The 12,293-nt window shown below is 47.2% G+C and overlaps 1 protein-coding gene across 15 annotated transcripts in view; it reads left to right on the top strand.

The window, feature by feature from the left end:
- RNF213 (ring finger protein 213) overlaps positions 1-12,293 on the top strand; it is an 86,977-nt gene that overhangs the window by 72,217 nt on the left and 2,467 nt on the right. For all 15 annotated transcript variants that reach the window (XM_065563773.1, XM_065563780.1, XM_065563775.1 and 12 more), the window contains 15 exons: positions 185-266; positions 728-762; positions 1,664-1,758; positions 2,589-2,748; positions 3,827-4,007; positions 4,986-5,080; positions 5,839-6,090; positions 7,612-7,744; positions 8,656-8,739; positions 9,368-9,548; positions 9,697-9,898; positions 10,074-10,151; positions 10,526-10,723; positions 11,673-11,762; positions 11,858-12,036. In XM_065563773.1, coding sequence (XP_065419845.1) covers positions 185-266; positions 728-762; positions 1,664-1,758; positions 2,589-2,748; positions 3,827-4,007; positions 4,986-5,080; positions 5,839-6,090; positions 7,612-7,744; positions 8,656-8,739; positions 9,368-9,548; positions 9,697-9,898; positions 10,074-10,151; positions 10,526-10,723; positions 11,673-11,762; positions 11,858-12,036 — 2,045 coding nt within the window. The remainder of the gene's footprint in view (positions 1-184; positions 267-727; positions 763-1,663; positions 1,759-2,588; positions 2,749-3,826; positions 4,008-4,985; positions 5,081-5,838; positions 6,091-7,611; positions 7,745-8,655; positions 8,740-9,367; positions 9,549-9,696; positions 9,899-10,073; positions 10,152-10,525; positions 10,724-11,672; positions 11,763-11,857; positions 12,037-12,293) is intronic.

The following is a 12,293-nucleotide window of genomic DNA, read 5'->3' as shown; positions in this document are numbered from 1 at the left end:
TCTTACTGCTGAGTAGAATTCACCACTTGTTTTGCCTCTCACTTTCTCCTTGTTTCCTTGCACTGATGAGCAGTTGACAATCTGCCACAGCCTTAATGTTCTCTCATGTTAATTTAACTGGAAAACAAGTGCGTTGCCGAGCCATTGCTGTAGTAACGTGTTTATTCATGGGAATATTTTTTAGAGTTCTTTTCTGCCCACAATGCCTGAAGATATGATGATTCAGGCTGTGAAGTGGGAGGGAATGAAGCAGCTGCACTGGTATGGTAAGTATCCCTGAGTGGATTTGGCAGCAGTGTAGGAAGAGCCATTGCCTGAGAATAACTGTTCCAAAAAGTTCAGCTAGGTGTCCGTGGAGCAGGAGTTGAGTATTTATGTGATGCCCAAGAGGAATTTCATAGTATTTTTCATGCTTACAAAACCCAGTTAGTATACGGTGGCAAAGTTTCCCAGGGATTTCTCTCTAGTTTCTTTATAAGACATAGTCAACAGAGAGACCAGATGACCTCTGGCTTCTGTGTGGGCAGCTAATACGACTCCTCTGTGCTCCAAGAATTTTACTTCTTTCCACTAGATCTGGATCTGCAAGTATATTTCTTGCTGTCAGGTTGTGTGCATGTGTGTGTGCGCGCGTGCACACAGAGGGGAATGCGTGGGTTTTATTTGTTTTAAAAATGCACCTCTGTCCTGCTCACAGTACCATGCTGTTGATTTCTTTGTCTCACAGTGTGTCCAAATGGCCATCCCTGCACTATTGGAGAGGTAAGAGTTTGGGCTCGGGTGGTGGGTTATTTCTTTAAAAGCTGCCTATGCTATATTTTATTTGCTATTTAATTACATCCCAAAGTTAAATGCAAGCAAGCTGTATGAGCAACCATTACAGCATTGCATGGGGAATGTTGGAACAGCTACTGTACTCCAAGTGGTAATACAGCCTCTTTCAGTGAGTAAGAGCTTTCCAGTTAGCACGTTGCATGTTGCATTCAAGTGTTGGGAAGTTGCTTCTCTCTTCATAGGCCTGTAAAATGCCCCCTCCCCTTCGCCCCCCCCCCTTTTTTTTTAAACTATCTTGTTTGACAGATATGCCAATATCCTGGACAAACCTTATTGAATTGAAACAACAAGGAGTCCGGTGGCACCTTAAAGACTAACAGATTTATTTGGGCATAAGCTTTCGTGGGTAAAATACCCACTTCTTCAGATGCTGTGTGGTAACTTGTATAACTGTGGTAATCACACACTGTGTACTATCTCTGAGGAGAGAAGCAAAGGAGGCATGCTTAGACAGTCTGTCTTTTGCTGGGAAAATCACAGGATAGTTAGGGAACTTTGCAGCCTGGAAATACCCTGGTCAGAAGGGCAAGAGACACATGTTTCCACCCAAGAGATGCGATGGCTGGGGAGGCCAGAAGTGCCCTCGCTGTACTACTGAGGGGAACTACAAGTGCAATTGCCCTGAACCATCTTTTCACAGTTGTACCTGTGTAAAAGCAACAACCCACATCAGACAGGTACCTCACTGTGTGAGGCCTGGACTTAGAACTAAGTAGAGCCAAGACTGTGCCTCAGAGTCTGAATCCGCTCCATGTCTCTGGGTCTGAGATGCTGCTCCTTTGCCTCTGTCTGGGATTCATTCATCTGTCACTTCTTCTCCCTTTGCCAGTGTGGTCGTCCCATGGAACAGAGCCGGTGTGTTGATTGCAATGCTCCGATTGGAGGTTCACAACACATTCCAGTCAGTGGCTTTCTGGGAGTCCGGTATGTTTTAATTACTTTAACTTTTTCAGTGCTGAATTATGTAACCCTTACATTCCCCCCAGAAGCTATACAGACGTGCCCCATCCTGGTGTCTCAACTGAATCAATGTTCTCTTGAAAACTGCTACTAGCGCAGATGGTTGTTCCACCAGTAGTGAAGGGGTTAACCTGATCGCAGAGGCCAGTTAAGGTCTAGTTCTGCCGTGACCAGCTAAAAGCTAGGGTTTGTCAGTTGAGTGTTCTGCTTTTCATCTCCTTAGTCATCCTCGGCTGGTCTGTTACTCTCTTTCCTGTACAGTTCTTAACTACTGTTGAATTATCAACTGAATTTTCTTTGGCAACCTTCGATTGCCATCCTACACCTGACCAGCCGGCACAGAACATGTAGTCTATTAGAACGCTTCAGGGGCTGTGATTCATGAGTTCGCCCCTTGCCCAGCCAGGTTGGCATTTACAGCCCGGACGTGCTAATTTTATGATCATTCGCGCTAACAGCAGCGGTTTCTGACCTGCCTAGCACGTAGTAGCTAATCCTGACTCTTAGCTAACAGTGGCTGCATGGTACCTCTTAATAGAAGATACATTTAGGGGAAGATGCCCTGTGGAGTGGGGTGGGAGCTGCCAGCTAACAAGGTAAATGGATCAGGTTATCGCAGTGTGAAACCCATCTGTAGTGATCCGCCTTTCTCACCACCTTTCCAGTGCAAGAGCCTTAAATTGCAGCGTGGTATCAATAGCCGTTAGATATGGAAAAGATTCTATTTGTGTTTCTACTCCTCTCTTGTTTTTTCATATCAAGACAGAAAACTCACTGTGCATGATTCTATACAGGAATTTCACAGACAGAACTCAAACTGGCCACGTGCTCGGGGATCCCAGAAACAGAGAAGCAATGGTAGCATCCGAGAGGGAGATGTCCCCAGTTGTCTTCATTGTGATTCGCTTGCTCTCTCACTTGGCAATGCTGCTGGGAGCCACAAAAGATCCGCAGGTATTGGAAACCATGCCCATTGACTGAACAGAGTAACGTCCCATGTGGAGATTCGGAAAGATTCCTCATACAGTCAGTGCTGCGAAAAGCCTCCAGCTTCCTCTCAGTGCTTCCAGAGCAGCTCTTAATAGTGCATGCTGGCAAGACAAGCTGCTGTCGTAGGAACATACCTTTACGCTCTCTCTCATTTAAGAACATAAAAGTGGCCATATTGGGTCAGACCAAAGGTCCATTTAGCCCAGTATCCTGTCTTCTGACAGTGGCCAATGCCAGGTGCCCCAGGGAATGAACAGAACAGGGAATCATCAAGTGATACATCCCCTGTCGCCCATCCCCAGCTTCTGGCAAACAGAGGCTAGGGACACCATCCCTGCCCATCCTGGCTAATAGCTATTGATGGACCTATCCTCCAGGAACTCATCTAGTTCTTTTTTGAACCCTTTTATAGTTTTGGCCTTCACAGCATCCTCTGGCAAAGAGTTCCACAGGTTGACTGTGCGTTGTGTGAAGAAATACTTCCTTTTGTTTGTTTTAAACCTGCTGCCTGTTAATTTCATTTGGTGACCCCTAGTTCTTGTGTTATGAGGAGTAAATAAATTTGTACAAGTGAAAATAATAAAATTCACAAATGCATCAAGTGGTAAAACCCAGTTTCAAAAATAGTGCATCTTCCAAGCACAGTGTGTCTGGTACGTTTCAGTCACAAACGGGGATTAAAGAGAAGGGTTGTTCAGTCCATTCCCCCAAAGAGAGGTGAAAGCAAGAATCCTACTTTGCAGTGATTTGTTGGGACCCTTCAGAAAAGCAAAAGTCTATTTTCCAGACAGTGGTGTCACGTTTCTGCCCCCGCCTCCATTATAATGTATCTTAAGGGCAGCTCTGTCTTCCCCCAAGTTTGTAGTGAATAAATGATTGAACCTTGTGTGTGTAGATACCTGCATATAGTCCTGTCCCAGGGGTAGGTCGTCTCTAAGATGTATTTAAGATTCAAAGATGCTGGGTTGTAACTTTGCGTGCATCAGACTAGGGTTTTACGCTGCTTGTTCTCACCCTTGCCTTGTTTTGGTTGTTCTTTAAGTCTTTGCAAGGGATCATAAAGCCACCAGTGCAGGATCCAGTAGGCTTCCTCCAGCAGCACATTGAGAAGGACCTGGAGCAGCTGACAAAAACTCTGGGAAAGAGTGCTGATGAGACCATCAATGTAGTTCATCTCATCCTGTGCAGCCTCCTCAAGGAGCCCCACCAGCACCCGAACCAGTGTAAGGAAAAGAGTACTCGGATGGAATGTGGAAGGCAGCAGGGGGACGGTGTCGTCATTCTAAGTGTAGCAGTTGTGTGGTTCCTCCCCTGATAGCACAGCACCAGCTTGGGCAAAGCATTTCAGACTGGCAGCAGCAAAGCCAATTGGGGAGATCCTGAGCTTTAGTGATACCTATTTCCTATTCCTGCAAGCAGCTGATCTGACTGATCATCTCTCCTACTGCCCGGGGCGCTGGGGTTTAACCTGGTTTGGTAGTTTTGAATGGAACCATTGCATAACTGATGGTATGCTGTACGGAAAGGATTTTCAGCTACAGAAACTGCTGAGTTGCTCAAAGAATGTAACCATTGCATAAACCTCAACAGATCAGGTGTAATGGTTTATATGCCAGCTTCTAAGCTACAATAAGAAACCGTCAGAGGGAGTAGGGTATGACTGAGGATCATTCTCAGTAGAATTTGAAGGTCTGAATCCTGACACAATGGTCTTGCAGCAGATTTTATTATGGGGTTATTTATATGGAGGAGCATGGTCTTAGTGGCTAGAGCACTGAACTGGGAGCCAAGATTCCTCAAGTTCTAGTCTTTGTGCTGCCACCGACTCATGGTTTGACGTTGGACAAGTCACTTCATTTCTCTGTATTTATGTTTGAACGTTTGTGAAATGTCTTAGCTCCCTTCAGATGGGATTGAGGGACTGAATTAAAGTTTCTTAAGTACTGAAAGGTGGTGGGGGAGGGCAGGGGGGAATTAAAGTGCTCAATTGGCCGTGCATTTTCTCTCCAGTGAGATCATTTAACATGGATGGATGCCTAGATCTTAGGACCTCTGAAAGTGTAAGTGGCTTATTACACACTGACTGCAACTCACAAGGCTGTCCTGTTCCCACGGGGAAATCCTAGGAGTTCAAGGAACCCCAAGTTCATTTTCCACTGACACGTTGTAAATGTAACACGCTATATATGCCCCTGTTGCAGGGCCAGTTCGCTTTGATGACACACTCTCCACTAAGGAGCACCGAAATGAATGGGAAAGAATTGTCGCAAACACCATTATTATTCCTGAATTAAAGGTGAGATCCCACTGGACTTTCTGTATCTGACTGCTAACCTAAAAATGAACTTGAGCAGCCCAAAGACCACTTGGAATTCTGAACTGCAGCCCAGACCTGTGCTGATGTACAGACCCACCAATCCATAAATCCACTCTGCTCCATGCTTTTGAAAAGCACTGCTAATGCAGGCAGGTTAGCATTCATCTGTGCTGTCTAACCACTCCCCGGCACAGCTTCCCTGGGACAATTACCTTACTCTGCCTGGGCAAGAGGTAGAATCTGGGACCAAGAAGGGACGGTAGAGGATTCTGATAGACAAGTAGAAGTATCTGTTGGCTTTGGGAGGGATTGTCAGGCCCAGTTAGTAGCATGGAGTCAATCCCATCTGACCTTTCCTGGTGCAGTATGTAAGGAACAGAGGACTTTAGGGATCATTGGGGTTGAGTGAGAGTGTGGAGAATAATTTTCTAGTATCAGTGGTTGTCCTGGCATGGATGTTAAATGCCCTGGCTATGAGCCCATCAGTTTTGACATCCTCCTGTGGTAACTGGCCATTAAACTACCATGGAAATGTGCAAAGCTGTTGCAAAATTCTCTCTTTATAGATGAACTACCACCATCAGCATATTCTCGCTCCTAAGTCCACACCCCGCCCCTTTCCAAAGAGATCCTTATACTTAATTCTATGGCACCACTGTTCCATTTTCCTCTGTCCGCCTCAACAGTTTTGTGAGTGGAAAGGGTTGTGTTTCTGACACTGGGTCTTTTTAATGCAGGATTTGGACAAAATACTTACGAAGTTAAATAAACAAATCAGTGAGGACGAGAGAATCTGTTCCAACCCAGTGGCGAAAATAGTGTACGGTGACCCCGTGACCTTCCTGTCCCAGCTACCCAAGGACAGCACCATGCATTGCTCCCGGATGTGGAGCTGCAGGAAGAGGATCTCAGTTGAGTACCTGGGACATGTGGTCCAGCAGAAGGATGGCAAGGACATTGTGCCCATCCTCTGGAAGTTCCTGCAGAAGGTGAGTGTGCCGAGATCTATGTCTCAGGACACACTGATGAGTGACTAAAGGTTCAGAGATCCAGTCCCCGGCTAACGCATCATCATTAACAAAAGGGAAACTCCAACAGACAGCTTCATGTCTGTCTTTCTTTTCAACTATTTATGAATGTGATGACTTTGATCTGAGAATGAAAACTGCTGTCAGCTACTTGTCAAAAACTGAAGCACATCAGTATGCATCAAGAGCACTTTGATATTCTAAAATCACAGATAAAGCATAAAAGTAGTTTGTGTTAGTGTCTGTGAAGTGAAATTCATCAAGGGACCAGAAGCTAATCGGCCTCCCAAAGCCACCCTCTCTTTGGTTGAAGATTAAACTGTGGTTTGTTAGCTGTTATTTCCCTTTAAAGAGTGAGGAGAGCAAATGTGAGAAGAGAGGAAAGGACAATTGAGCTGTTAATGATACTGTGGGATCATTACTTGCATCACCTAAGCTCAACCTGGGTTCTGTCAGCCTTTGTTTCCCTGTGGAACACAGCTCTGCAGAGCATGAAGCAGGCCATCTGGCAGCTTGTTCCAAGACCACGTAGGGGTTAGTAGTAGAGAGATTGCAAGTGCAAGAGGTGGGATAGTGGAGTATGTGTTCAAACCCACTTAGTGGATGAGTTGCTGCATGCAGGACCAGTTTCAGTTACCAGGTGGCCGTCAGGAGCAGCTCCCAGGACAGCTGTGCAGAAGTCTTTTGAGATGGCGTGGGTCCCCAGCCAAGAGGCAAAAGGGCAGTATCCGGATTTCATTTCTCATGTCTGCATAGGGGTCAGCAAGAAGCTTTCAAAAATATGGCCAAAAGTAACGTCCTAAAGCCCGAGATGAGATTACTCTTAGTTTGCATTGATAACAATAATATTTGCTCATGGAACCCATGCAATCTAATTGTGCGGTTCCTTCAAGTAGAATGGAAATCCCTCAATACGTCTCTGTGCAGGAAAGTGCAGTTTGGGTATTGTCCTCTCATTGCCACTAGTGTGCCTTCACTCTCTATATGAATCACTACCTAAGAGAGCCTCCCACTCTTCCCCCTTCCTCCCCTCTCTTTGTGTCCTTCACTGAACGGGCAGCCTGGATATTACAGACTCTGGCGCAAGTGCCCACAGTGGTGACTCCCCCAGTGACAAAGCACCCATCTCTGGAAAGCACCTGAAAACAAGCCAAGTACTTGCTTCATTGGCATATGTAGTAAAATCAGACTGATCTGGAGAAGGAATAGCCTGAGCCCCTCTGCAAGGGGGATGCTAAAATTCAAGACATTCTCCATGTTTTTATTTACAGAAGCATTGTCCACTTGGTGAGTTTGGCATGTGTAAAGCATGTGCTTTTTGTCATTAACCAATCAGAAATAGTTAAAATAAAAGCGCACATCAAGGCTGCAAGTCTGTGTCCTCTGCAAGCCTGTCCAACCCTTTGAGCAGTCTCAGCACCTCCAGTATGATCTGCCTTCAGATAACTACACCACACTCCTGGTGCCTCTCCCCCTTTCTAGGAAGCTGAACTGAGGCTGGTTAAGTTTTTACCAGACATCCTGGCTCTGCAGAGAGACTTGGTGAAAAGATTCCAGAATATTACAGATGTGGAACACCGCACAATCCGAGACTTTGTCTCTAAATTCCACTCAGGTAAGACTGGCATGGGATGGTCCAATTTTAATATTTCCAGTTTGTAATTAACAAAAGTGCACACGGTGCATCAGGCAAACCATGCGAAGGGCTTGACACTTTGGGAGGTTCAGTTTTCAAGTGGACACATCTCCTAAGCTTGAAAGCAAAGGCTGCGGTTTGAGCTCTGACTCCCATTAAAGGGAATGACACACCCTGACCCCTCAGCAGTCCTGGCTCCTGGTGCGTGGAAGGCTATGGCTCCGCTACAGAGCTAACAGCGGCACCGCTGCTCAAATGTAGCTGTAGCGCTGCTAGTGCAGATGCTCTAAGCCGACGGGAAACAGCTCTCCGGTCGATTTAATCACTACAGGCCCATGGGTGGCAGTATCTCTCCTGCCAACAGCGCTGTCCACACTGGCGCTTACATCGTTGTAACTTACGTCGCTCCGGGGGTGGCTTATTCACACCCGAGCGACCTAACTTATACTGACTGTAGCTGTAGTGTGTACATAGCCCAAGAGTCATCGGCTAGTTTGAGAGGACATGAGCACATGAATGTGGAGGGTTTGCTTGAGGTCCATGCTGGATGAATTACTGAAAGCTCAAGTGATGGTGTCGGATGGCTGGGATTCGCACTGTTCCATAGCGTGGACCACGTTTTAATACAAAAATCACCCAGTGGACAGGATGGATCACACTCTGGTAACTACAGCAATTGCTTACAGGGAAAAGTAACGTTAGGAAAGTATTTAATGTATCTTTAGCTTTGATGCCGTTTAGAAGCTGCTATACCAGGAGAGCTGACACCCTCTGACCATCTAGCTAGTGTTCTGGAGTGCACTTGGAAAGCCTGTGTATTATGAGATTCAAAGGTGTTGTGAAGGCCAGCAAAGGGTGTTTCAAGCATTCCTCGTTTTTGTGTTCTTCAGATGAGATGAGGAATCTGTGGCAAATCAGAGTGAACACGTTTCTGTCTGTGTGGAACAAGTTGAGAAGATCGTTAGATACCAATGGTGAGTGTGCTGTGTACGCTCTTGTCATTCCAGTAATGACAGGAGTGGGAGCTAACTGGACACCAGGTGATGGAAGGTTGGCCCTCATTACCCTTTGGCAATCCAAGCTCCTTCCAACACCGATGCAGAGAGATGTACCTGAAAGCTGACTTTAGACATCAAGGAGGGATAGCTCAGTGGTTTGAGCATTGGCCTACTAAACCCAGGGTTGTGAGTTCAATCCTTGAGGGGGCCACTTAGGGAGCTGGGGCAAAATCAGTACTTGGTCCTGCTAGTGAAGGCAGGGGGCTGGACTTGATGACCTTTCAAGGTCCCTTCCAGGTCTAGGAGATAGAATATCTCCATTAATTTATAATTTATTTATAAATTTATTTTATTTAGGTGTTGACGAATGGTGTGGGTGCAAAAGGGGAACATGTTTTCCCTTCCAATACTCTCTCTTGCCCCTACTCACTACCTCTTAATACTTAGGATGAGCTGCAAAAACAGCTGTGCTCTGGCTCCCTCTTCCTATTGTACACCCTATCCTAACCTGCCAAATGACTAGCTCCCTGACCCAGCTCAGGAGAGGGAGCTCCACCTCCGTGGCTGTGGGCCTGTTGTGAAAGGCTTCTCTGCCCTCTTGCAGGTGAAATTAAGCTTCCCACAGGCTTTTGTGATGCTGACTTGACCCTAGACAGCGAGTTTGAGACCCTCCTGCCACGCAGACGGGGTCTGGGCCTGTGCTCCACGGCCTTGGTTAGCTACCTCATCAGCCTGCACAATGACTTCATCTACACCGTGGAGAAACACACAATGGAAGCCAACAGGTATGTTAATGTGTCAGCTAGACACGCCGCTGCTTCTCTTTGTTACCGGCTGTCCCCTCAGCCTCCTCTTCCCCCAGCAGTGAGTCAAGACCGCTCCGCGCTCTGCAGCGCTGACTGTAACGTAACGAAGCTTCCTCCTTTCCCACAGCTACTCCATCAGCCCTTCGGAGGTGGCTGATCTGCATGTGATCAGTTATGAGGTGGAGAGAGATCTGATCCCTCTGATCTTGTCCAATTGCCAGTACAGCGTGGAGAAAGGTGGGGAGACTCTGCAGGAGTTCAACCTGGAGAAGATCCAGCAGCAGGTCACCAGCAGGTTCCTGCAGGGGAAGCCACTCATCACCCTAGTGGTAAGGAGGGTGGGAGCCAGTTGCAGCCTTTTGCAGACAACTCTTCAGCCAGTGTGGGTGTTCATTGCACTGCTATGCAGCTGGCATGTGCTACAACAGGGGCGACCAAAGTGCATTCCACCAAGATGGACAACCTGCAGGCCTTCTCTCACGCCCGTGCTCTCTCTCCCGACAGGGAATACCCACCCTGGTGTACAGACATGACCGGAATTATGAGCATCTGTTTAACGACGTCAAGAGCAAACTCAATCAGGTGAGTCTCTGAGATGGAACAGGTAGCAGGACAAGCAAGTGACCAGAGGCTTTCTAACTGGATACAAATCAGGATTCACTCCTCCCACATGCACCTCTTGGGTTATAGGGGCCCACGAGGAGGACACTCAGCGGTGCCTCATGTTTTAACTCTTTGTGCCTTAAATGCACACAGACCTAGTGTTCTCTCCTCAGTACATTCTGGTTCAGGAAATGGAGGTAAACATCTTTATCTTCAGCTCTCTGTACTCGAAGACTTTGTGTTATATGGGGCTCCAGCGGGTTGGACACCTGTGAGGTGCAGGTCTTCACTGCATAATGAGAGGGAATGATGAGGAATGCTAAGTGATGACTTTGTGTTTCCTCCAATTACAGAACTCCCTCCCCAACTCTATGATCAACATGATCAGTGGGGAACTGCAGTCCTACAATGACGTCTGTGAAGCTCTGTCAGTTGCTGAAATCACGCTGGGATTCCTGGCCATGGCTGGAGAGGACCCAGATATGCTTCTGACCCACTATGTTGAAGTTATTTTGCAGATGGGGGATCAGACAAGCCCTCATGTGCTGAAGGTGAGTCGAGTGAGCAGATTCCCTGAGTCTACAAACTCATAAACACGTCCATTCAGACTGGTCTCCAAGCCCAACAACAGCCCAGCTTTAAAAATTGGTATTAAAGACCCCACATGTCCCAGGGCAAGTGAGGTGGTTTCATCTTTCCCGCACACACATGTTGAGGTAGGGCTCAGCCAGCCAGCTTGTGGTGTTGGGTAGCCCTTTGTAACAATGACAGCAGAGCTGGGGCAGGAAGTGTGATGTGTCAAATTCACTTGCTCTGCAGATCCTTGGTGTCCTGCTAGGATTCAGGAACAAGGAGGGGAATCCTTGAGTCAGGTGATACAAGTGCTGGGTATGATGCGGCACAGAGACCAAGAGAAGGCAAATACCATGGGAAGCCTCCACTGAAGAGTCAGCTTTCACCAGCACAGAACTGAATATACTCCCCTTATCTCTTAAGGGTGGTGGTGGGGTTTCTCTTCTCCCACTGATGGGCACAGTGCTAGAAGAGACTGTTTCTGTGACAGAGGCAGGGGCACTACCTGCTCTCCAGTTGCTGAAATCACGCATTCCACCTTCACTTTGCCCTCCCCTTGCACAGGTGCTATGGGGATGAGTTGCTGGAGAGAGACGGAAGGGGGAGACTGTCTTTTGGAAAGCAGGCCTCCACAGCCAGGGTGACAGGGCTGGGTGAGCACCAGCTTGGGGAATCTTTGTTTTGTTTACGGTAATATGCCCTGATGTTTACTCCTGCTGATCACAGCTGTTTCACATCTGCTGAGTCACCCCACCTGCTTGCACCAGCCTTCCTGTGCTTACTCGAGTGTACAGGAAAAACCGGCCTAGTCTAATTGTTTTCAGCCTTTCCATGTTCGGCTGCAACACAGACCAGCGACGACGATGTGAACAACAAGGTATTCCTGAGTGCATACGATTCTACTTCATTGGTGTGTTTCTCTTTCAGGCCCTAAGCCGGTGTCACCTAAAGCACATCATAGCCCTGTGGCAGCTCCTCTCTACTCACAAGTCTGAGCAACTGCTGCGTCTCAAACGGGTAGGAAAGTGTCTGGCCTCAGCATTCGGTTCAGTGTTTTTCCTTCTCCCCAGAGGAAACTGCTCACCTGTGCATGTTCTTGCTGTGCCTTCTAGGATCCCTTTGTGGATGTTGATGCAGCCTATAAAGCTGAACTCAGTTCAGAGAACACCAAGCTCCTCAACACCTTCCTCATTCAGGCCGGGCTGGAGACCTTCCTGCAGGAGCTGCACGAAATGATCATCCTGAAGTTGAAACATACCAAAGTTGGAGATGAGTTCAACCCCTTGTGGAGGTAATGGACTGCTCGGCCCAGACCTAACTACCTTCACATGCTCATTTTTTATTTCTGTCATTTACATTGCAAAGGGGCAAAGGATTCCCTTCGTTTTTCCTGCTCAGGTGGACACAAAGCACAAAACACCAACCGATTGAACAGTGAAAAGCTTCAGCCGGTGCTAAGAATGTTTACACAAACTTTGGGGCATGTGACTTTTCTACATAGCTGTACGACATGTCAAATATTCAAATGGGAATGGCTGGTTTTGAGTG

This window comes from Chrysemys picta, chromosome 12, assembly GCF_011386835.1.
Source record: "Chrysemys picta bellii isolate R12L10 chromosome 12, ASM1138683v2, whole genome shotgun sequence".
Taxonomy (NCBI): Eukaryota; Metazoa; Chordata; order Testudines; family Emydidae; genus Chrysemys; species Chrysemys picta.
The sequence above is the reverse complement of the archived record's forward strand: the minus strand, read 5'-3'. Positions and strand labels throughout refer to the sequence as shown.